General features: G+C 36.9%; 1 protein-coding gene across 8 annotated transcripts in view; it reads left to right on the top strand.

Moving 5' to 3' along the window:
* The window catches only part of UBE2D3 (ubiquitin conjugating enzyme E2 D3), a 28,599-nt gene extending 16,872 nt beyond the window's left edge, over nucleotides 1-11,727 (top strand). For all 8 annotated transcript variants that reach the window (XM_049708765.1, XM_049708766.1, XM_033402160.2 and 5 more), the window contains 4 exons: nucleotides 3,340-3,417; nucleotides 4,599-4,704; nucleotides 7,060-7,153; nucleotides 9,155-11,727. In XM_049708765.1, coding sequence (XP_049564722.1) covers nucleotides 3,340-3,417; nucleotides 4,599-4,704; nucleotides 7,060-7,153; nucleotides 9,155-9,200 — 324 coding nt within the window. In that variant the 3' untranslated portion in view covers nucleotides 9,201-11,727. The remainder of the gene's footprint in view (nucleotides 1-3,339; nucleotides 3,418-4,598; nucleotides 4,705-7,059; nucleotides 7,154-9,154) is intronic.
* The last annotated feature ends 11,060 nt before the right edge of the window (nucleotides 11,728-22,787 follow it).

Here is a 22,787-nt window from a genome sequence, read left to right as displayed (position 1 = left end):
TAAGGAATGCACCTATAGTAAATCAAAGTGAAGCATAATTGAGGAGTTTGTTAGTAATTTTCCACAAAATAGAAGATTGCTTATCCTGAAGAATTTTTCAGCTGTTAATTTGCTTTTATTTTCAGGAAAAATTTTTTATTTATATGTATTTCAGATTATGGCTATGCTTTGCTAATTTTTTCAGCAACCTTTTAATATAAAGGAATAGCGGTTTTCTGCTTTTGAAAACAAATATTTGATTTTCAGAACTATTTAAATATTCCCGATTAACAAGAGCAAAAAATATATTTATACCATAACAGCATAGTTCTGCTTTAGTAACATTAGTCTCTGAAATGTACTTGTTTTCTGAGGAGGTTAATTTTCACTGTTGGGTAATTTCAGGAGTGAGTCAAAAGTTATAAAAACTCACCCAAAATGCAGGTTTTAACTGCACGTTTTGTAAGTAAGCACCTAAGTTTAGATGCCAGCTTGTAAATGGTTAATCATTATCCTTACTATGAAGTGTATCAATGAAACAACCATGCTGTTTTGGCTTTTGACTGCATCTTTATGACAGAACGTCACAGTTTGATTAGGTAATATTATTTTGTTAGTATGCCTACCCTAAGTGGCATGCAGATGTGACCCAAAACAGTAGGGCTAGTGGTGGCATAACAATCCATAAATCGCAGATTTGCTGGAAGAATAAACGTTAACAAAATTACTTTTGCTTTGGAGTGCTTCTTAGGTCAAAGTGATGGCAGTGTCACAGAACTAAAGATTTCTGACCCTCTAAGGTGTGGATCGTCTAATTGAGGTTTCATGAGAGTTACTATTGGATTTTGATGGATTATAGTAAGGAAATCTTGATGGTTGAACAAAAATGCTTGGTTCTTAAAAACTACGTGCTAGCTTATTCTTTCCGAAGGCAAGATACTGCGGAAGCACAAATGCCGATAAAAACAAACCGTTGAAAGAAGGTGGCAGTGTTGCTTGTTATGTGGTTTTTAAACTTTTGTTGGTTATTTTGTGCTATGTTAAGGGAAATTTCCATGAAGAATTGATGCAGTGAGGAGAAACTAACTTCCTTACATATTGTTTCTGATATTTATGTGCCTGACTTTTTTAAATTGTAAACGGAGCTGGCAGAAAGACATTGTTGAAATTATTTTGAGAACCACATTAACTTCCATCTAATCTATGATACATAGCCATAGAAGAAAGTACCGTATCTGTGAATAATGTAACTGTTGGCAGCCTGAGCAGAATCAGATACAAAAACAATCTGAAGTAAAATATTTGGTCCATCTGAAGTAAGATCTTGAACTAAAGCAGTGGGTATTGTTTTATTGTTACATAAGGGTGAATTTTTCAATTTATGTTGTTTATTATGTTTTTCCTGCAAAGGCTAATAATATGTGAAAACTCCTCTTTAGTACCTTACTCTTTTGCGGTCTGCGGGCCTCTTACTATCGTGGCCTCTCCCGTTGCGGAGCACAGGCTCCGGACGCGCAGGCTCGGCAGCCATGGCTCACGGGCCCAGCCGCTCCGCGGCATGTGGGATCCTCAGACCGTGGCACAAACCCGTGTCCCCTGCGTCGGCAGGCAGACTCTCAACCACTGCGCCACCAGCGAAGCCCACCCTCGTTCATTTTTCATAATAGCTATAACATTTCACTGTATCTCCCTTTACCAGACTGTAAGCTCATCAAGATAAGAAATTGTTCTGTGTCCCTTACATATACTTAGTAAATAGAACGGCGGAGTTAAAGTAATTCAACTAATGTTTAATTATTTTACAGAGGTCTGGGGGTTAAATGAACTTACAGCGTCAGACCTGTGAAGGTTATTTGCCTCACAGAGTGGGCATATAAAAAGGCTCATATTAGTGCTGTATACATCCTCACTCAAATGGAGGGGAATAGGTGTTGGTAATAACTCAATTACTGCAAATTTTCAAACACGTCTTCAGGTTGGCTCTTTGCATATCCAGAGACAATTATGCAATCTCTTTTTTTAAAAAAAATTTGACCTTAAAATCCTTGACTGGATCACCATCTTTTGTCATCATTCTTTGATCCGAGTCAAGCAGTGGTTTTCAGAAGACCTGAGTTTAAATCCTGTTTCTATCATGTACCAATTGTATACTTCACTAAGTTATTTCAAGTCCTATTTTACTCAACTCATAAAATGGGAACAACGTCTTTTTCCTTTTATTGGTTAATAAATGTAAAATACTCGCAAGTTTCTCCCAAATGTTACTTCATACTAACATTGTATAATATTTACTTACTGAGGAGTTCTTCATACTCAAAGTGGGCAGGACAGCTAAGGAGAAAAAGTAGTGCTATAGCTTAAAATTCTGTATTTTCTGTTGAAATGGACCAAACAAACATGCCACAGTTTTCCAAATCTAGTAATCCTGTGTATTGATTGGCTGTAGAGAACTCAGTATTGTGCTTTTGAAGAAAAAACTTCATGGTTTTTATTTTTTAATTAATTTTTTTTTTTTTTTTTTTTGGCTGCATTGGGTCTTCGTTGTTGTGTGCAGGGTTTCTCTAGTTGCGGCGAGCGGGGGCTACTCTTCATTGCGGTGCGCGGGCTTCTCATTGTGGTGGCTCCTCTTGTTGCGGAGCACTTGGCTCTTAAGCGCGTGGGCTTCAGTAGTTGTGGCGCAGGGACTTAGTTGCTCCGCGGCATGTGGGATCTTCCTGGACCAGGGCTCGAACCCGTGTTCCCTGCATTGGCAGGCAGATTCTTAAACACTGTGCCACCAGGCAAGTCCCAAGACTTCATGGTTTTTAAATGAGAATTTTGAGGAGCCAGTTGGGAACTAAACTTTCTTTAAAAACATATTCTGTTTCTGTTCTACTTGTCCTACTGAAGGGAGTTGTTATGTTACCTACAAGACCTAACTTTTTGGTTTGCCAGTAACCAGAATAGCCTGTTGAGGTACAAAGCCATTTGTGTATATATGACTATCATTAGAAGAAATATTCTACAAATAAATGTAAACTTATATTTTCAAATTATAACTTGGTACATTATTATGTAGACTTTTATTGCTAAGTATACTTTGTGAGAATTGGGGTCTAGAACCTTGTGTTTCTGGGTTATTTTTTCTAAATTTCTTTAACTTTCATAAAGTAGGATCTAAGTAAAGTAGGGTTCATTGTTCTATAGTAAATATTGTGATTTTTCATTAATACGGACTTCATTGTGGGATAATTTAGACTCTTGCAGTGTAAATAGGTAATTTTGCTTCATATTAGAGAAATGCTTAGAAAATAGAAATGTTACATGAATTATCTAGCAGTAACATTTAAAATAGAGTTAAGCATATTTTTCTTTTCACAGAATGACAGCCCATATCAAGGTGGTGTATTCTTTTTGACAATTCATTTTCCTACAGACTACCCCTTCAAACCACCTAAGGCAAGTATTTCCCCTCCAAATTTGTGAGTATAGATTTGTGTTCTATTCCAAAAATAAGAATTTCTAATTCTTAGAAATTAGGGTTCTGTGTAAGTCAAGGTTAAATTGATATGAATGTATAGTGAATAAGAATAATTGAGGCTGAATGTATATATTGAGTTGAATCACTGATGTTGAATGCTGACTCTTAACCTTTAGTTAAAAGAGCAGCTGAATCTGGATTTGAACTTTGTAAGTGGAGGTGAGAATTGCCGTATCCTTAATGTTGCAAGCCTCAAATATACCATGTGAAAGCTTTTTTTATTTTCCCCTTTATTGTGCTTATACAGATTTGGATTATTACCCTAGTGTCTTATAATACTAGGCTTCCAAATATCCAACTTCAGTATGCATTTTCACATGTTGCTAAAAATTATACCGTATTTGTATTGGGGTTTAGACAGACTGTAATACATTTTGGGCTTTGAGCTTGCACACGTAACAGTAAATTTATCAAAACTCAAGAGTTGCTTAATGCACTGGGGTGACCGGTTTATAGGTATTAAAAGCATGTGGTCCTTAACTTTTTGAGCCATTGAGATAAACTCAATCTATATGAATAACTATGGCAGATAATATATATAGAACATTGGCACTTCACTAAAACTATCTTCACAATTATAGGTGCATATGACAGTTATTTTAGATGAAATGCCTTTGTGATATTCAAATTTGTGTTTTTTATGTACAGTGGAAATGGAGGCTCAAATACATACCTTTGTAACTCGATGCCTTAAATGAGCTGGCCTGGGTGTTTTGGTTTACATCTGGAAGTTTCTTATTTTTAAGTGAATGTTAAATACCCTTCAAATGGCTCTTTGATACTCATGATATGGTAGGGCCAAAAGTTAACCTTCAGAACAGCCCACCATATCATTGACAATAAAATTTTTGCCCCAAAGTTGTATTTTCCATTTTAATTAAAAATAGGAGAGCCCGTGAGGGATCTTGGTCAGAATATAGAAACCAGTTTCTGTAATATTTGGTCCTTTTAGGTGTATTAATTAGGTTTTAGCTATTTGATTTTTTAGAATTTTAACAGTATTTTGAGTCTTGCTAAAGTCTTCTGCCAAAGTTTAGGGTGCTTGTTTTTATTTGGGAAAAATATCTAAAGTTTTTTTTGTTTTTGTTTTTATTTTTAGGTTGCATTTACAACAAGAATTTATCATCCAAATATTAACAGTAATGGCAGCATTTGTCTCGATATTCTAAGATCACAGTGGTCTCCTGCTTTAACTATTTCTAAAGGTAAAATAGTTTTAGAGAAAGTCTTGAGAGGCTGATTTTCTAATAGTTAAAGGAATTTCATTTTTGAGCCTACTTTTCTGAGTATTTTTATAATGACAGCTTTTTGATAAAGGTGGGGAAAGGAACAAATTGATTTCTACAGTATTTTTCAGTCCCAAGCCACCTGCACATCTCATTCACTCGTCGCCTAAATTTTAGCTAAAATGATATACCAAAAGTTAATAGAGCTTTTGAAACTTGAGCTTTCTCACAGAAAAATTGTGATTTTGCTTTCCTGTGTTTATTATTTTTTAGATAAAAAACCCTTTTTTAAAAACCTTTAGTTAGGTGTTTTGTGATCATGGTAGGTTGTTCCTACCTAATAATAGTCTAAAATGTATAGTCTTGGGAAGGTCTGTAGATAAATTCTGCTCTTCTACTTTAATAGGGATCCATTATGTGACATCTTTAATAGGTTGTCCAGTCTCCATGTAAATATCCCAGATGGAGATGGAGTGTCTCTCCATCTCTTACTCTTTGAATGACTCTGGTGGCTTTTATGTCGCTTTTACCCCACAAATAAAATCATCTAACACAAAACTACTTAATGGGAAGGAAGTCTGCCTTTTAGTAATTTTCAGTTTTGGGGTATTGGCATTCCTTAGTACACAAAATTAGTTTTTAATGTTGCTAATTATGACATTATTTCAGATATTTGAGGATAGCAGCTGACTCGAAGCATTCTCAATTTCTGGCTGAGTACTTATTATTGCTTCTTGAAATAGTTAATTGTGTTTTACCAAAAGTTTTATTTTTATGAGTATGGTAAATGCAAAGTGAAACTGGTTTTGTTTGTTCATTTGTTGTTGTTTTTTGGTTTTGGGTTTTTTTTTTGGCAGTACGCGGGCCTCTCACTGTTGTGGCCTCTCCCGTTGCGGAGCACAGGCTCCGGACTCGCAGGCTTAGCGGCCATGGCTCACAGGCCTAGCCGCTCCGCGGCATGTGGGATCTTCCCAGACCGGGGCACGAACCCGTGTCCCCTGCATCGGCAGGCGGACTCTCAACCACTGCGCCACCAGGGAAGCCCCTGTTCATTTGTTTTTTAAGGCAGGACATCATAAAGCCTTTCATATGCTTGTACAGTGCTTTTGAATCTCCTTAAAGGGACTTTGTAGTGTTCCCAAAATTTTATTTGATAGGAAATAGTTTTTGCGGGGAGAAAGAAAAACAATTTGGGTGAATGCTGCTGTAATTCTTTTAAGTGAGGCATATTTTAGGCCTATTTCTCACCCTCTTGGATACATTCAAGTTTCTTTTCAGATCAGGCTCTCTTAACACCAGATATCTGGTATTAAGAAAGCTTTAATACTAGGTTCCAGGTTATTTTTTTAACCATTGTTGGGAATGCACTGTAATACTGAATACTTTTTCTATAAACGTGGGTTTAGTTTTATATCTGCCCCCGCATTTGGGTTTAAAATTATATGTGCGATAATAATGTTGTTTTTTGACCACTTTAAGCTTTTATATCTTAAACTTTTATAAAAACCTTGCACAGTGTCTGGCACATAACAGACATTTAGAAGGAATTAGGTACATGTTCCATGATGCTTGGCATCTTTTAAGTTGATATTTTGAACAGGACAGGGTAAGAGCTAGAGTTGAAGGCCCACTTAGTAATAGATCTTGACGTTGTTAAATTTAACCAGTACTTTTGTGATATGGTCTCTACCTTATAAATTCAGGAAGACAAAACATACAGTCAGTGGGGGCAGTTGTGAATTTCTGTGAAACTCCCTCGAGAGCAGGACAGAAAGTGGATTTTTTTATCATGGCAAACAGCTAAGAATAATACTGCACAGATGTTCCCCAGATATTTTTATTCAAGGTCCCCCCACCCTGCAGAGTACCAAGAAACTCCAGTTACTTAAATTCTTATACCACTTTATTTTAAAAAGTAATACAGGGAATTCCCTGGTGGTCCAGTGGTTAGAACTCTTCCACAGGGGGCACAGGTTCGATCCCTGGTTGGGGAACTAAGATCCCACATGGCTTGCAGCACGGCAAAAAAAAAAAAAAAAAAAAAAGTAATACAAACTAATATGGCATCATTTGACTGTCTTAGAACCCCTGATTTTGGCAGATTTTTATAGCTAATCAGTAAACTTGATGCCAGCAAAGATCTATTTTAGTATTTCTTACCTACCAGGAACTTGTCTCCTATAAAGCAGAATCTCCGTAAAGCTTTGTCTTACGGAGATTAAGATATAAACCAATAAAAATCTTTTGAAGATTGAGGTTTATAATACATGTTTTTAAATACTTGTATTTATCCAAATTCCTGATGATGGGTAACAGGCATTTGTTTTCTTCCAGTTCTTTTATCCATTTGTTCACTGCTATGTGATCCAAACCCAGATGACCCCCTAGTGCCAGAGATTGCACGGATCTATAAAACAGACAGAGATAAGTAAGTATGTACTAGTTTAAGAAAACAGTATAAAAAGTGGCTTTTCTTAATGAGTTAGGCTTATACTTTGCTGTAAGTCGTCAGGGCAACGCCAAGAAGACTTGATGCTTATTTCTGGTAAGATGATAGTTGAAATGTGCAGAAAACCAGTTACTGAAATGTGATTTTTTTTTTTTTAATTACTAGGTTTTGGTTTATGTAGCAATAAATAGCCCATCTAAAATGTTTTATTTTTCTAACATGTTCAACGTTTTGTCACTTTGTTTTGAGGAAGAAAGGTATTTTTTCTTCACCCCAATTATGTTTTTGAAAAAAAATATCGGTACTGTTGTAAAAATTTGGTCTAAATTTTTTATATATTGAATTCTTTATGTATGTACAACTTTACCATTATAACTTTTGTATGTTATAATTAATGCTAAGTATACTTGTTCAATTAGGTACAATAGGTTAGCAAGAGAGTGGACAGAGAAATACGCTATGTTGTAGGGTAAGAGGATCTGCACTCTATGGTGCGCTTATTCATGGTACTGCCAGCACTTGAGTGCTGCATGCGTTAAGGCACTGTATTAACTAACAAAAGGTAACAGATGTGGCAGTTTTCTGAAAACTGTACATTTAACTGCTTGATCTCTGTTTAGCGTGAAAGTATACCCAATAGTCATTATTGCTTGAAAGTATTTTTGCATGGCAAACCAGTTATCTAGCACCAGTAAGAAAAGAAAATTTTAGTTTCTTTTTCAAACTACTACAGTATTTAAATTTTAACTTTAAAATTGGTATATTTTAAACTTCAGTACTATATGGAATGTGGTAACTTGGTTAAAATTTTGCCAAGAGATAACAATGTAAGGGAGAAACACTTTTAAGCCTCACCATCTATACTAAATGTTCATTACTGACAAGCATGCATTAGTGTCAGCTATACTTTGTGGCTCCCCGTATGCTAAATAAAAACCTTTGTTTTAAAGTGCTGGCTTTACAAGAGGTATCCTTAAATGAAGTAACCATGAATTGGAGCAAAGAATTTTTATATGTTAAAGTTAGAAAAATGGTTGCATTATGTTTAGTTCTCAGTTTGAAATGAAGTTAATGTTTTATAGAGGTCAAACTGTAAATATAAATCAAAAGTTCTCCTATGCCCTTTTATGTATTTGTTTCTTAAAGTTATCACTTCATTATTTGTTCGGGTAAGTGGCCTGTGGCATGGTTGTAATACAAGGAGAAATTGATAGCATTTTATCAGTATTAGTGATCTTCCTCAGTAATAAATAACCTTGCTCAGGTATGAATTATCTATTGGTCTTTTAAAACAAAGATGCCCCCAGTTGTACTCCAGAGTCTCATTCATCAGGTCTCAAGTGGGGCTTGTTAGCGCCAATCACCACACTTTAAAAGTAACACGTGGTTTTGATTAACACATGACACCCACCTCGTCTTGAAAGTTACTGCTCTTTCATCACCTTACCCAGTGTCTTACTTTTCTGCCTGTGCCGAAGTCTCAAAGGCATTTTCTCTTTTGGTAATATCCAGGGTCAAGTAACTTTTCAAAGTCTAGGATTCAGATAAAAATGTTTTAGTTCATTGTTTGGTCTGGCTTTAATGGAAATTGCTATAGATGTACAGAATCTGCTGTTCTGATGAATTGTAAAAAAAATTTTAAATGTTAAAATTTGTTGGAATGGATACTAGTTGTAGAGTTTCTAATAGAACATTAGCTCAGTGGTAGGAGACAGAAAAGGTCTTTGATTTTTGTTAGCCATTCTATGTGTTTATTAAAATACTACTTTCAGTGTATTAGGACATTGTATTGAAGCATAAAGTTCTCGTTTCCTACATTGCTTTGAGTATCAGTGCTTTTTCTTCCTTGTTGGCTTTATTCTAATCATAGCCATTAAAGGTGACTCCCTGGTGAGTCTAGAGGTAAAATAGATTCTTTCCTTCCCTTTTAAGTATTAAAAATTATCTTAACTTTTTAAATAACATCTTTTTTATTTACAGGTACAACAGAATATCTCGGGAATGGACTCAGAAGTATGCCATGTGATGCTACCTTAAAGTCAGAATAACCTGCATTATAGCTGGAATAAACTTTAAATTACTGTTCCTTTTTTGATTTTCTTATCCGGCTGCTCCCCTATCAGACCTCATCTTTTTTAATTTTATTTTTTGTTTACCTCCCTCCATTCATTCACATGCTCATCTGAGAAGACTTAAGTTCTTCCAGCTTTGGACAATAACTGCTTTTAGAAACTGTAAAGTAGTTACAAGAGAACAGTTGCCCAAGATTCAGAATTTTTTAAAAAAATGGAGCATGTGTATTATGTGGCCAATGTCTTCACTCTAACTTGGTTATGAGACTAAAACCATTCCTCACTGCTCTAACATGCTGAAGAATCATCAGAGGGGGAGGGAGATGGATGCTCAGTTGCCACATCAAGGGAAGCAGCATTATTCTAGCAGCATCCATTCTTGTGTAAGCCTTCCACTGTTAGAGATTTGAGGTTACATGATATACTTTATGCTCATAACTGATGTGGCTGGAGAATTGGTATTGAATTTATAGCATCAGCAGAACAGAAAATGTGATGTATTTTATGCATGTCAATAAAGGAATGACCTGTTCTTGTTCTACAGAGAATGGAAATTGGAAGTCAAACACCCTTTGTATTCCAAAATAGGGTCTCAAACATTTTGTAATTTTCATTTAAATTGTTAGGAGGCTTGGAGCTATTAGTTAATCTATCTTCCAATACACTGTTTAATATAGCACTGAATAAATGATGCAAGTTGTCAATGGATGAGTGATCAACTAATAGCTCTGCTAGTAATTGATTTATTTTTCTTCAATAAAGTTGCATAAACCAATGAGTTAGCTGCCTGGATTAATCAGTATGGGAAACAATCTTTTGTAAATGCAAAGCTGTTTTTTGTATATACTGTTGGGATTTGCTTCATTGTTTGACATCAAATGATGATGTAAAGTTCTAGAGAGTGAATATTTTGCCATGTTCAGTTAAAAGTGTGCGGTCTGTTACAGGTTGACACATTGATTGACCTGATTTATGCAGAATTAATAAGCTATTCAGATAGTGTAGCTTTAGTATGCTGCACATGATACTGGCAGCCCGGGAGTTCTTTGATGGACTTGGGACCCAGCAGTTTTAAAACGTGTATATGGAGTTTAAGAAATTTATTTTCCAGGTGCAACCCCTATCTAACTAAATTTTTTCTTCACGTTGTACACTTGACAGCTGAAAAAACCATAACATGGGAGTAATAATGGGTCAAAATTTACAAAATAAAGTACTGTTTTGGTGTGGGAGTTGTCATAAGGCTATGTTGAAGTGACTTAACTATGTGGGATATTGAGGTTTTTTTTTTTTTAATGGAGTGAGTATCCATTAAAATGAATTTGTTCAGCCATTTACATTAATGAGCATTTAAATGCAACAGATATCATTTCAGGTGACTTAACATGAATGAATAAAAGTCAATGCTATTGGATTATTTTTTGTTTGACAAGTGCTATCTGTGCCACTTATTTAACTTCTGTAGTAACAAGGGCATTATCATTCTTCACCCTTCCTAATTCTGACCCTATAGTTTTATTACTTTTTCCTAGTTATTTTGATTTGTCCATTGCTTTCTTACAGTCCTGTATTCAATTTCTAGCACATCTGTGACTTTTCCACTTCCACATTTTTGCACTGCTTACACTTATGTGCAATCTTATTCCTTGTCTGCGCACAGATGTGGAAAGTTAGATATAAAATAAATGTTAAAGCTTGATTTTTATAAACATTTTAATATGTAGTTTGGACATGATTTATTGACTTAAGGTTCTTCTCTAAACTGAAAGTGAAATGCATGCCTTCCGAAGATGTTTTGGCTTTGTTAATTCTGTAATAAGCATTTCATTGAGAAATATCAATCCAGTTATACAATTTTCCAATGAGTGAATTTTTCGTTTTATCTTTTGCTTTAAAAACAACTCAAGGGTAGATGTCATACTGTTAAAACTGTTGGATTCAAAGTACAAATGAGAAATTAGTAACATACCTCTCCACAAGGTAAGAAACTTTTTTTGGCTCTATTTTTAGAATAAATACTGAGATTCCCTCAAAATAACAGCTTTTATAGTAGGCATATCATTTCTTAAAAGCCAACCATGAATAAAACATACTTGTCAGAGCTTCTGGATTCCTAATTGGCTTTCAAATTGACCTTTTTAGCCATAGACAGCCCTTAAGTGTTTATAGAGATGACTTCCTTAAACTATTGTCATAATGATTAGTAGATGTGTCCAGTTCTCTGTATCTTTGACTTGATGCTTTCTATATTTCGTATGTCACTTCTAAGGGAATAAGCCATAAAGGCTTCTCCAGGTTTAAGAGAACAGTAAAGTACCTGGAAAACCAACATTTTTGAATGTATGAACACTGGACTTGAGATCATCTGCAATGAAACCTTCAAAAGAATCCAAGAATTTGTCCTTCCCCCCCCCCCATATATATTACTAGTGCCATGTATAGGACTGAAGTGATCGTTAGATTAAAAATTGATTTTGGTTCTTCCTGTTTCCTATGTCTTTTAATGCATTACTCAGATTTTAAATACTTAAGTTTCTCTTAACCTATGGGGATTATAGTCCAGTTGAGCTGTTAATGATAAATTATATTTTAAGTGACTCATTTTTGTTCCTGGGCAGGTTTGCAATGTGATAATCAGATTTAAAAGAAAAAAATAACTTACTACTCTGCTTTCTTGTGTGGGTGTACTCACAATTTTTTAAAGTATGAACCACAGTTAACTGGTGGTCTCAGGGGTAGTGAAACACTCACTTTTTTTTTTTTTTTTTAATGGCTTAGTTGACATACTTCAGATACTGATCATGCTGTGTTAGTGATTTTGGAAGTGACTCAAATTAGCCATGTTTTGTGTTGGCATAACAAAACTGTTAAATGATTGTTGATTACAGTTTTAAGTGAATTTGTCTCTATTTTATGAGGAACCCAGTGCAAGTCACTAAATATTGTCTAATAGTGACATCTGCATAACACTTGTAATAGCTAAGGTTAATAGAGCTTAAAGGATTGTTACCATTAAAGTCTGTGTTTAAAGACACTCTGGTCTTAACTCGGTAATTCCAGCTAACATGAAATCCACACTTTAATACTGTGTGTGAGTTCTATTTTTGAATTTCTTACAGTTATAACAAAAACAATGGTCTGTAAAGAATTTAGGACAGTGATTCTCAAAACGTGACCCCAAGACCAGCAATAATCAGTATCATTTGGGAAGTTCTCTAAAACGAAAGTTATCAGACCCCACTCCAGGCCACTGATTGAGAAACTATGGAATGGTACCCAGTGGCCTGTTTTGAAAAACCATCCAGGTGAAGGCTGTTCCTAGTTCTCCCTTGTAGTAGACTATGGCAGTGATACTTCCGACCCTATGATGATTTTACTCATTTTACTCTTGATGTTTCATGGCTGTAAGAGAACTTGTTACATTGTATGCCCAAGTATTACATTTCTAACAATGACAAATTCATAGTACTTTTAATACTGTGGGTTGATTTACATGTTTACTTAATAAGATTTATTAACATCCTACAGTGAACTAATTTGAGTAACAGTCTAACCCAGTGACATTCAAATTTATAACTAAGACCTAACTTTATTCTGGGTATGCATAATTCAGCCAGTAGCCAAGTAGTAGTTAAAATGAGTAACCAGGTGCAAGAGTTTTCCTGCTAAGTGTTGGCTAGATAACCTAGCTGAACAAGGATTTGAGCCCTGGTCTCATTCTGTGGCCTAAGCAACTTTTGGGGGGCTGTGGGAGGTGGTTTGAAAACGTAAGATGTCATGTGAAGGGTGTTAGCAGTCTTCATTGAATTTAGAAGATACTGAACATACCCTAAGGTAGCTATTAAAACTTTCTACTCTCCCAATATAACAGAAAAATAAAACAGTAAGGGTATTTGGACCAGAAATTTAAGACATGACAGCCCCTCCCCCTTCAAAATAAAAGTTATGGAAGAACTTGTGTTGAAAGGTCAAAAAGTTCTAGGAAGACTAGGAAGATTGCAGTTAGCCGAGTGTTTTTTTTTCAGGTCCCCAGTAATTAACCAATATTTTGCATTCTTTCCTGATACTCTGTTAAACTACTAGTTCCTTTGCCTCATTTTAAAGAATTTTTTAATGAATAACTCTGGTACACAGTGTTCCTGATAGTTGCTTTTTTACATGGAATATGTTGTTTTAACATTCCGTTGTCGATAATCTCTTCCCAAGTTGTACACTTTCTGGATGAAATTATGTATTTAAAAAATTTTAAGAGCCCTCTTAATTTTTTTCTGTATTGTAGAAAATGGTTTTATGAAATAACTACTTTTCATTCTTACTATTGTCTGAGCCTCTATGTAACCTCGATTCCTTGTTTACCATATCAAATTTGAGTATTGTCAAGTAAGGCCAAACAATGAAGTACTTTCATGCCCTAGTTGCTTAAGAACACAGTTAACCATTGTGATATGTTGACCTACCAGCCATTTCTCCTGAACTTCCTGTTCAGGAACTTCCTATTCATCATCCCATCTGGCTGTCTAAAGGATGACTGACTTGATTTCTACATGCAGACACACGCCCCTACCTCTTCTTGTCCTCAGTAAGTACATTTTAGTTGCGCTGGCCCAAAACCTAGGCATTAACCTTGATTTCTCACACTTCCAAATTAAACAGCAATTCTGTCAGTTCTACCTAATTTTTTTTTTTTTCAGAATCTACCTATTCACCATATTCACTGCTGTCACAGTGGTCTAAATCTACATCATCTCTTGGATTCTTGCAATAACCTGAGTAGTGTCACTGCTTTTTACTTTGCAGTAATCTATCCCACACTCAGCAGCCACCATATTCCTTTTAAACCATATCTGATCGTGTTATCGCTTTGCTCCAAACCTAATGGTTTCTCACCTCATTCAGAGCAAAAGCCAAAATCCTAAAAGCAATTTACAGGCTGGAATGACTTTTCCCACCACATTAACTTCTTCCCTAATCACTCTTCCCCACCAACTTCCTCAGCTCCGTCACACAGGCCTCTGCTGAGGCTTGAACACAGCGGGCTTTTTCTTACCTCAAGATGTTTCCCTTGTTCTTCCCTTTACCTGGAATTATCAAAGATAAAGTACAGCCCTTTCTTCCCTGTTAAGTCTCTGTTCAAATGTCAACCCATCTGTGTTTTTCTCAACTATTCTATATAAAATACCAGCACAGCACTGCCACTATAGAGTGCACTGTGGCATACTCTGTAATACCCACCTTAAATGTAATATTTACTGTTACCTCCCCAACCTCACCCCAGAATGTAAGCTCTGTAAGAACAGGATTTTTGTTTTGTTCCCCTACATGACTTAGGTGACTGCCTGGCACATTGTTAGGTGGTCAGATATTTAATAGATGACTATGAGCTAAATATTAGGCTTTGCCAAAAGTATTCCTTGTTTTTCTTTAACTCCAAAAGTACAAAAACCAAAAACTTCAGTATACTATAGAAAAATAATTAATGGAACCTTGACTGACTTAAAGGCCACCTCAGTGAGTGGATGGACATTTCAGTATAGATGATTACACTGACCATCTCTCCTGTGAAAAAGCAACTAAACATGGTGGGAAAAAACACTTCTAAAAAGTGTTTTTAAAAAAAATCTGTCGAGAAAGAAAGTACTCTCAAGCCAAAACCAAATTAAAACAGGAACCCAAAAAGGAAGCTGACTATAATCAGAAACTAGCTTTCATCTTGAACACACTTGAAGAACCAATGAAATGTATTTTCATGACCTTTGCAAAGCCCAGAATGCATCCAAAGAGTGGTGTTCAAACAGGATAAACCCATCCTTAATACATACGATGAGGAGTTTGCATATCTTGAATCTTGATGCTCTGTGGCAGGAGAGTATTCTCTCAGAATATGTAATAATAGTTTGACCTTTGTGAAGATTTGTAGCCTTAAATCTTACTACATAGGTAGTCTGAGAAAACCCAAGCAGAAGGTTTATTTTTTAAAGTTCCAAGTCAGAGCAACCCAGTGCTGGCGGAAGCAAACAAATACTCTGCAGGGACTCAATAATAGCTCACAGTTAAAAATCAGAAAGGAAAATAAAAGTACAAAGCAACATAGTGCCATGAGTAGGAATTGACTTGCAAAAATTTCAGACATTAAAAAACATCAGGTCATCCAAATTGGAAAGGAGGAAGTAAAACTACATTGGCAGCGGATGTGATATAGAATATAAATTAGAGCTAATAATTCAGCAAAATTCAGCAAAAATCAACACATCAGTTTTTGGGGTTTTTTTGACCACACAGCTTGCAGGATCTCAGTTCCCTGATCAGGGATTGAACCCGGGCCATGGCAGTGAAAGCCTGGAATCCTAACCATTAGGCCACTAGGGAACTCCCTCAGTTGTATTTCTATAAGCAATGAAGAATCCTAAAATGAAACTAAGAAAACAATTCCATTTATAATAGCATCAAAAAGAAATAAGAATAAATTTAACCAAGGAAGTGGCAAAACTTGTATACTGAAAACTACAAGGTATTTCTGAAAAGTCCTAAATAAATGGGATGACACCCTGTGTTCATGGATTAGATTTATTATCGTTAAGATGGCAGTGATCCCCAAAGCAATCTACAGATTCAATGCAAACCCTATGAAAATCCCAATGATTGTTTTTGCAGAAATGGGAGATACAAAAATTCATACAGAATTGCAAAGGAGCACAAAAAAACAATCTTGAAGAAGAACAAAGAGGACTCATACTTTCTGATTTCAAAATTTACTACAAAGCTACAGTCATCAAACCAGTATGGTACTAGCATAAAGATAAATTTATAGACCAATGGAATATAATTGAGAGTCCAGAAGTAAGCTCATATACGTATTATGGTCAACAGGGTGCCAAGACCACTCAATGGGGAATGAACAGTCTCTTCAACAAATGGTGCTGAGACAACTGGATATTAACATGCAAAAAAAAAAAAAAAATGAATTTGGGCCGCTACCTCACATTATATACAAAACAACTCAAAATGGATCAAAGTCCTTAATGGAAGATCTAAAACTATAAAACTCTTAGAAGAAAAGAGGAGTAAATTTTCATGACTTTGGATTTGGCAATAAATTCTTAGATATGATACCAAAAGCACAAGCAATGAAAGAAAAAATAGATGAAGGACTTCCTCAAAATTGTAAACTTCTGTGTATCAAAGTGAAAAGACAACCTAAAAGCAGAAAGTATTTGCAAATCACATATCTGGTAAGGGTCTAATATCCAGAATATATAAAGAATCCTTAAAAAACAAAAAAAAACCCAATTTAAAAATGGGCAAAAGATTTGAAAAGACGTTTCTCAAAAAAAAAAAAAAGATGTACAAGTGGCCACCAAACGTGAAAAAGATGCTCAACATCATTACTATGCAAATCAAGATAAGATACCACTTCACACTTGATAGGATAGCTATAATTTTAAAAAATGGAAAATAAGTGTGAGGATTTGGAGAATCTAGAGCCATTGTACATTGCTGGTAGGAATGTAAGAAGATCCAGCTTCTATGGAAAGCAGTTTGGTAACTCCTCAAAAAATTAAACACAGAATTGCCATATGACTCAGCAATTACATTCCTAGATATATACACAAAAGAATTAAAAACATGTTCAAACATATTTGTACATGAATATCCCTAGCATTACTCACAATAGTCAAAGATGGAAACAATGGATGAATGAATAAACAAAATGTGATAGATCCATATAATGGCATATTATTCAGCCATAAAAAGGAATGTAGTACTGATACATGCTACAATGTAGATGAATCTTGAAAACATTATATTAAGTGAAAGAAGCCAGACGTAAAAGGAAACATATTGTATGCTTCCATTGCTATGAATATCCAGAACAGTCAAATCTAGAGAGACAAAAGGCAGATTGGTATGTGCCAGGGACTGGGTGCGGGGGAGAAAACAAGAGTAGTGACTGCTTAGCAGGTATGAGGTCTCCCTTGTGAGTGATAAAAATACCTTGGGAGTAGATAGAGGTGATGGTTGCACAATATTGTGAACACACTGAATGTCAGTAAATGGTACATTTTTAAATGGTTAATTTCATGTTATATGAATTTCCTATCCAAAAACTCAGCCACAAAAGGCAGTAGCCGACACTTAGGTAATAATTTTTAGGTGCCAAGAACTGTTCTGAATTCTGAATTCTTAACTCTTAATTCTCATAACAAACATATACTTATTACTTACACTTACATTATTATCAACAAACATATACTTAATTAACAGACATATACTTACATGACTGTTTCTGCTTTACTGATGAGGAAACTGAGGAACAAAGACGATAAATGACTTACCCAAGGTTACTCAGTTAATGGCAGAGGTTGGGATATAAATCCAGGTAATGAAATTCCAGAGTCTTACCTCTTAATCATTATGCCAGAAATAAAAGTTTCAAATATGAATAAAGAACAAGAGACTATAAAAAATGACAGATTGAAAATTAACCAAAAGCAGTACTTCCAGAAATTAAAAAAAAATAGAATAACTGAAATTTAAACTCAGAAGACAGGTTTAATATCCCAACAGACATAGATGAATAAAGAATTAGAGCAGTGGAAGTTATGAAGAAATTCTGAATGTAGCACAAAGAGATGTAAAGAGTCTAAGAAACATGGAGTGAGATGTGAATCAGTCTAACATGTCTAATTGGAGCTTGAGTTCAATTTATTGCCTCTAGGCCCTAAATGCACATTTCAATAAATATATCCTCTGTGGGGCTTCCCTGGTGGTGCAGTGGTTGAGAGTCCGCCTGCTGATGCAGGGGACACGGGTTCGTGCCCCGGTCCGGGAAGATCCCACATGCTGCGGAGCGGCTAGACCTGTGAGCTATGGCCGCTGAGCCTGCGCGTCCGGAGCCTGTGCTTCGAAACGGGAGAGGAAAGAAATATATATATATATATATATATATATATATATATATCTCCTCTGTGATAAACAACTGAATTCCTTTAAGATTTCCCTTTAAAACGAACACAATATTAAGCTTTCTCAGTAGAAGGCACTGGAGGGATAGTGCAGGAAAAAAGAGGCTCTCCAGCTGTTCCTGGTATGCGCTGGGGGTTGGCTGGGGTGGGTTTGAAGACATTTAGTAAATGTCCACAGGCCCAGAACACAATCCATCTGTGACCTTGCAGCCTTGGCCAGGTGATAATCTTTTTGCAGCCCCCCTTGAGATAATCTTTTTGCAGCCCCCCTTGAGATAATCTTTTTGCAGCCCCCTTGACATGGAAACCAAAGTTCCTGCATGGCCTGCACACAGTTTCTTGTGGCCTGGAGGATTACACACCTGAACAGCATGTGTGCAGCCCACCTGTAGTCCAGGGGTCCGTACAGAGCTGTTACTTCCTCTGCAAATAAAGTAGATTACCTGCAAAAAGAAAAGAAAAAAAAAAGTCAATAGGTTGATTGATGGAAGAGCAAAAATGAAAGATTTCTCAGTAGCAACGGAAACAGAAGACAGTGGAATATTAACTTCAATACACTGAGAAGAAATAGCTATCACCCTAGAATTCTATACCAAGGAAAATATCTTTCAAGAATAAGGATGAATGACATGGATAAATTTGAAAAACACTGTTGAACAAAAGAAGTGAAAAAAAACCATAGTGTATGATTCTATTTGCATGACATCCGAGAGACAAAATTAAACCATGATGCTAGAAAGCAGAACAGTGATTACCTGGAATGGGAGGAATTTGGAGAGAAGCACAAGAGAAATTTCTAGGATTAAATATTCTGTATCTTAATGGGGGTGTGATTACACAAGTATATAAGTTTGCCAAAACTCACTGAACTGTGCACTGTGATGGTTAATTTTCTGTGTCAACTTGACTGGACCACAGGATGCCCAGAGAACTGGTTAAACATTATTTCTGGGTGATTTGGTGAGGGTCTTTTCAAAAGTGATCAGCATTTGAATCTGTAGACTAAGTAAATCAGATCGTCCTCCCTGCTGTGAATCGGCATCATCCAATCCATTGAGGACCTAAGTAGAACAAAAAGGCAGAAGAAGAAATAATTTTCTCTCTGCCTAACTACACAGGTTAGAACATGGCTGTTCTTCCAAAGCTGATGTATATACAAACATCCTTTATTAAAAGATCATCTGGAACAGAAGAATCCAGTGCCTCTGCTCACAAGATGTTCAGAAATATCAGAGAATTATCTTCCAATATTTCAGAACAAATTGGGTATGTGAATTGTTTTCACTGCAAAATTTATGAAATTGAATACAGATCAAAAGTGAGGGGCTTCCCTGGTGGCGCAGTGGTTGAGAGTCCGCCTGCCAGTGCAGGGGACGCGGGTTCATGCCCTGGTCCGGGAGGATCCCACATGCAGCAGAGCGGCTGGGCCCGTGGGCCGTGGCCCCTGGGCCTGCGCATCCGGAGCCTGTGCTCTGCGGCGGAAGAGGCCACAACAGTGAGAGGCCCGCGTACCGCAAAAATAAAAGAAAAAAAAAAGTGAGGTGTGCTGTAAGTATAAAATTTACAATAGATTTTGAAGTCTTAGTATGAAAAAAGAGTGTAAAATATCTCAATAATTATATTGAATACATGTTAAAATAGTATTTTGAATATATTGGTTTAAATAAAATGTTATTAAAATTAATTTCACCTGTTTCTTTTTACTTTTTAAAATGTGACTACTAGATATTTTTGAATTACGTATGAGTATTACATAATTCTATCGAACTGCTCTGGATGTCTAATTTTTATTGCACAGCCCTAGAATGATTGAGTAGCCTAATGAATATAAATTGAGAGAAAGTGTTGTCTTTGCCTGAGTCCCCTAGCAAACAGTGACTGAGGCAAAGCTTAATTGCTAATTTTTAATTAATTAATTAATTTTTGTGAGGTACAGTCCCAGAATAGTGAGAGTGTAGGAAAAAGGAATTAAGACAGAGGAATTGGGAAAAACAACTTTGGGCAGTTGTTGGGGAAGCCTGATCGCATGTTCTGCAGCATGGTGCTTCATCTGAGATTAGAAGTGATAATAGAAGCCAGAATCACCAAGGGAGTGATTGGTTTAAGCCTGGGTGCTGGGGCTACTGAGGATCTTGCCATGGTGGCTTGTCTTGTCTCTGTTGGGTTATGGTTACTGTAATTTCCCACTGATAGTTAACACTGGGCATGGAAGTAGTAAGAGATGTTCCAATGCCTCTCCTAGGTTCCAAACATAATCCTCCCTGCTTTTCACTGAGTTGTAGCAACCCTAGCTTCATCTGGTAATCAGTTCATTACCCCAGTCAGTATATTAGCTCATTCTTTACCTGCTTGTCCACTAGAATAAGAAACCCAGAGTGACTCCACAGTATTAGTCACAACTTCCAAATGGGTGGAACCCTGTACCTTCCCCAACTCTGGATCCAAGACTTCTGACCTAACAGCATCAACAGTTTCAGGAACAGGAAACATAAATTCCATTAGTGAGTCACTGAGACTGATGATGAGGGAGGCTACTCCTGTTTTATATCCTGGTTTTTATACCTGTGAATTCTAATTTGGGGAGATATAGCACCACATGCTGACCATAGTTCAGTGCATATACCACATCCCGTGGGAAAGTGCTCCAGCCCCGCAAGGTGCTGTCCTTAAGCTGAGTTTTCCACAGGCCATTCCACTGGTTTGGGTTTTTTGTTGTGTTGTTTTTTGTTGTTGTTGTTTTTGAGAGGAGGTTGGCTGCTCCTGTGATAGGGTACTTGGTAAAATAAGTGTTTCTCAAGGTCATGAGCCCACCTGCCCATCTTCACATCTCCTTTTACATCAAGTGGATCTGTTTTCTAAGGCACTGGTAGGGATACCATTTTAAGAGATGAAGAATTCTATCAACTCTCAGATGGTGCTAGTAGAGACACTGCAGTCCGGGAAGGCAGAACATATTCAGAATCTATTAATTTCAGTATATCAATTTGATGCCCCAATCAAGGAGGAAGGTGTCCAATGTAATCAATGTGCCAACAGGTGGCTGTCTGGTCCTCGTAAGGAATGGTACCTTTATCTAGGGCTCAGCATCAGTCTCTGCTGCTGGGTTGTTGGGCAATCAGCAGAGGTAGGAAGATATCCTTGGTGAGAGAAAGCCCATGTTGGGTCCATGCATAGCCTTCATCCCTGCTACCATGGCCACTCTCTTCATGTGCCCAATGTCAAGTACTGGGATGGTGCATAGAGAGGCCAGCTAAAATTCATAGGACTGTCTTTCTGTGTACTTGGCTGTCAAGAGCTTCCTCTGTACATGTTCTCTTGTGAACATTAATGTGAGTTACAAAGAAACAGCATGTGTTGTGCCCACTCCTACAGTCCGTCCGCATATTATCTACCCAGACCTCCATGTCACCTATCTTCTAGTTTTATTTCTTTTAAGGCCCTGACCAACCAAGTAAGATTTTGGGCTCTGCCCAGGTGTCAATATATAACTGTGCCTCAAACCACCTCTCCTGTCACATGAAGTGAAAAACAAACATATATCTCACAAGTCTGTGCACTGGGAACATTTCCCTTCACCAATGTCATTCAGGGCCACTCCTAAGTGGGGCTGTAATGTGGCAGCAGTCCTTTTATGGCCAGTTCCAATACATATTGCACCAGCCCAGGTATGAATCAGGCCTCTGTCAATCAGGCAGGAGGAACTCCCCTTGAGGTCATCAGTGTCGTCATCAGTGCAGAAGAGACGGTGACATGGAAGGCTAGACTACCAATTCATGTAATTTTCTTGGACTTCTGTTTGAGTCTGGATGTATCACTTTCTATCCACTGTGGAACATTGCAGCCTCTGCCCAGCTTTATGGCTTGGTTGATTTGCAGACCCTCAGTTCAGGCTGCATAGTCCCTTGGTGTACCACGGTCAGAGGTTTGGTCTCTGCTAAGACCCAGTAGTACAGTAGGACCTATTTTTCCAACAGAGCAGTTCTCTATGGTGAAGCACATAGCCTTGCTCCAGAGTATAAGGGTCTACACTGTGAGTCTTCTATTAGAGCTTGCCCAAAGCTCCATAGACACTCCATGGATATCTCCAGCACTGTTAGATCTGTTGGGTCGTATGATATAAGTGTGGTTTTTCAGGCCTGACCATAGGCAATTACAAAGACTTTACCTGAAAGCCTTCACGAGGTAAAGCTGTCCTCCCCAATCAGACTTGGTATACAGTCTAAGTATTATAATCTCTAAAGGGAGTTGCAGTGAAGGACCTATTATTGCCCCTCTGACTGTTCATGCTCTTCACATATTTACATTCCTAGTTTCATTGACTTCATTCCTTGTTCTCTTTATCTGAGGCCTTGGGCAAAGGTTATCTTCGGGTGACTGCACTGAGATCTCCTTATTGGAGAGGAGAAGTGGGAAACCCTGAATACATTTATTCCTACTCAAACTCAGTACCCAGCAATTTTCCATTCCTAGCCCTTCCTCCTCATTCTCCTCCCCTACCCCAGGGCCCATAAAACAGCCAGAGCCTTTTGTTCAGGACTCTCTCAACGTGAGACAACACACACATCTGTGCTGATCCAC

Source organism: Orcinus orca, chromosome 4, assembly GCF_937001465.1.
Source record: "Orcinus orca chromosome 4, mOrcOrc1.1, whole genome shotgun sequence".
NCBI classification, from domain to species: Eukaryota; Metazoa; Chordata; class Mammalia; order Artiodactyla; family Delphinidae; genus Orcinus; species Orcinus orca.
The sequence above is the reverse complement of the archived record's forward strand: the minus strand, read 5'-3'. Positions and strand labels throughout refer to the sequence as shown.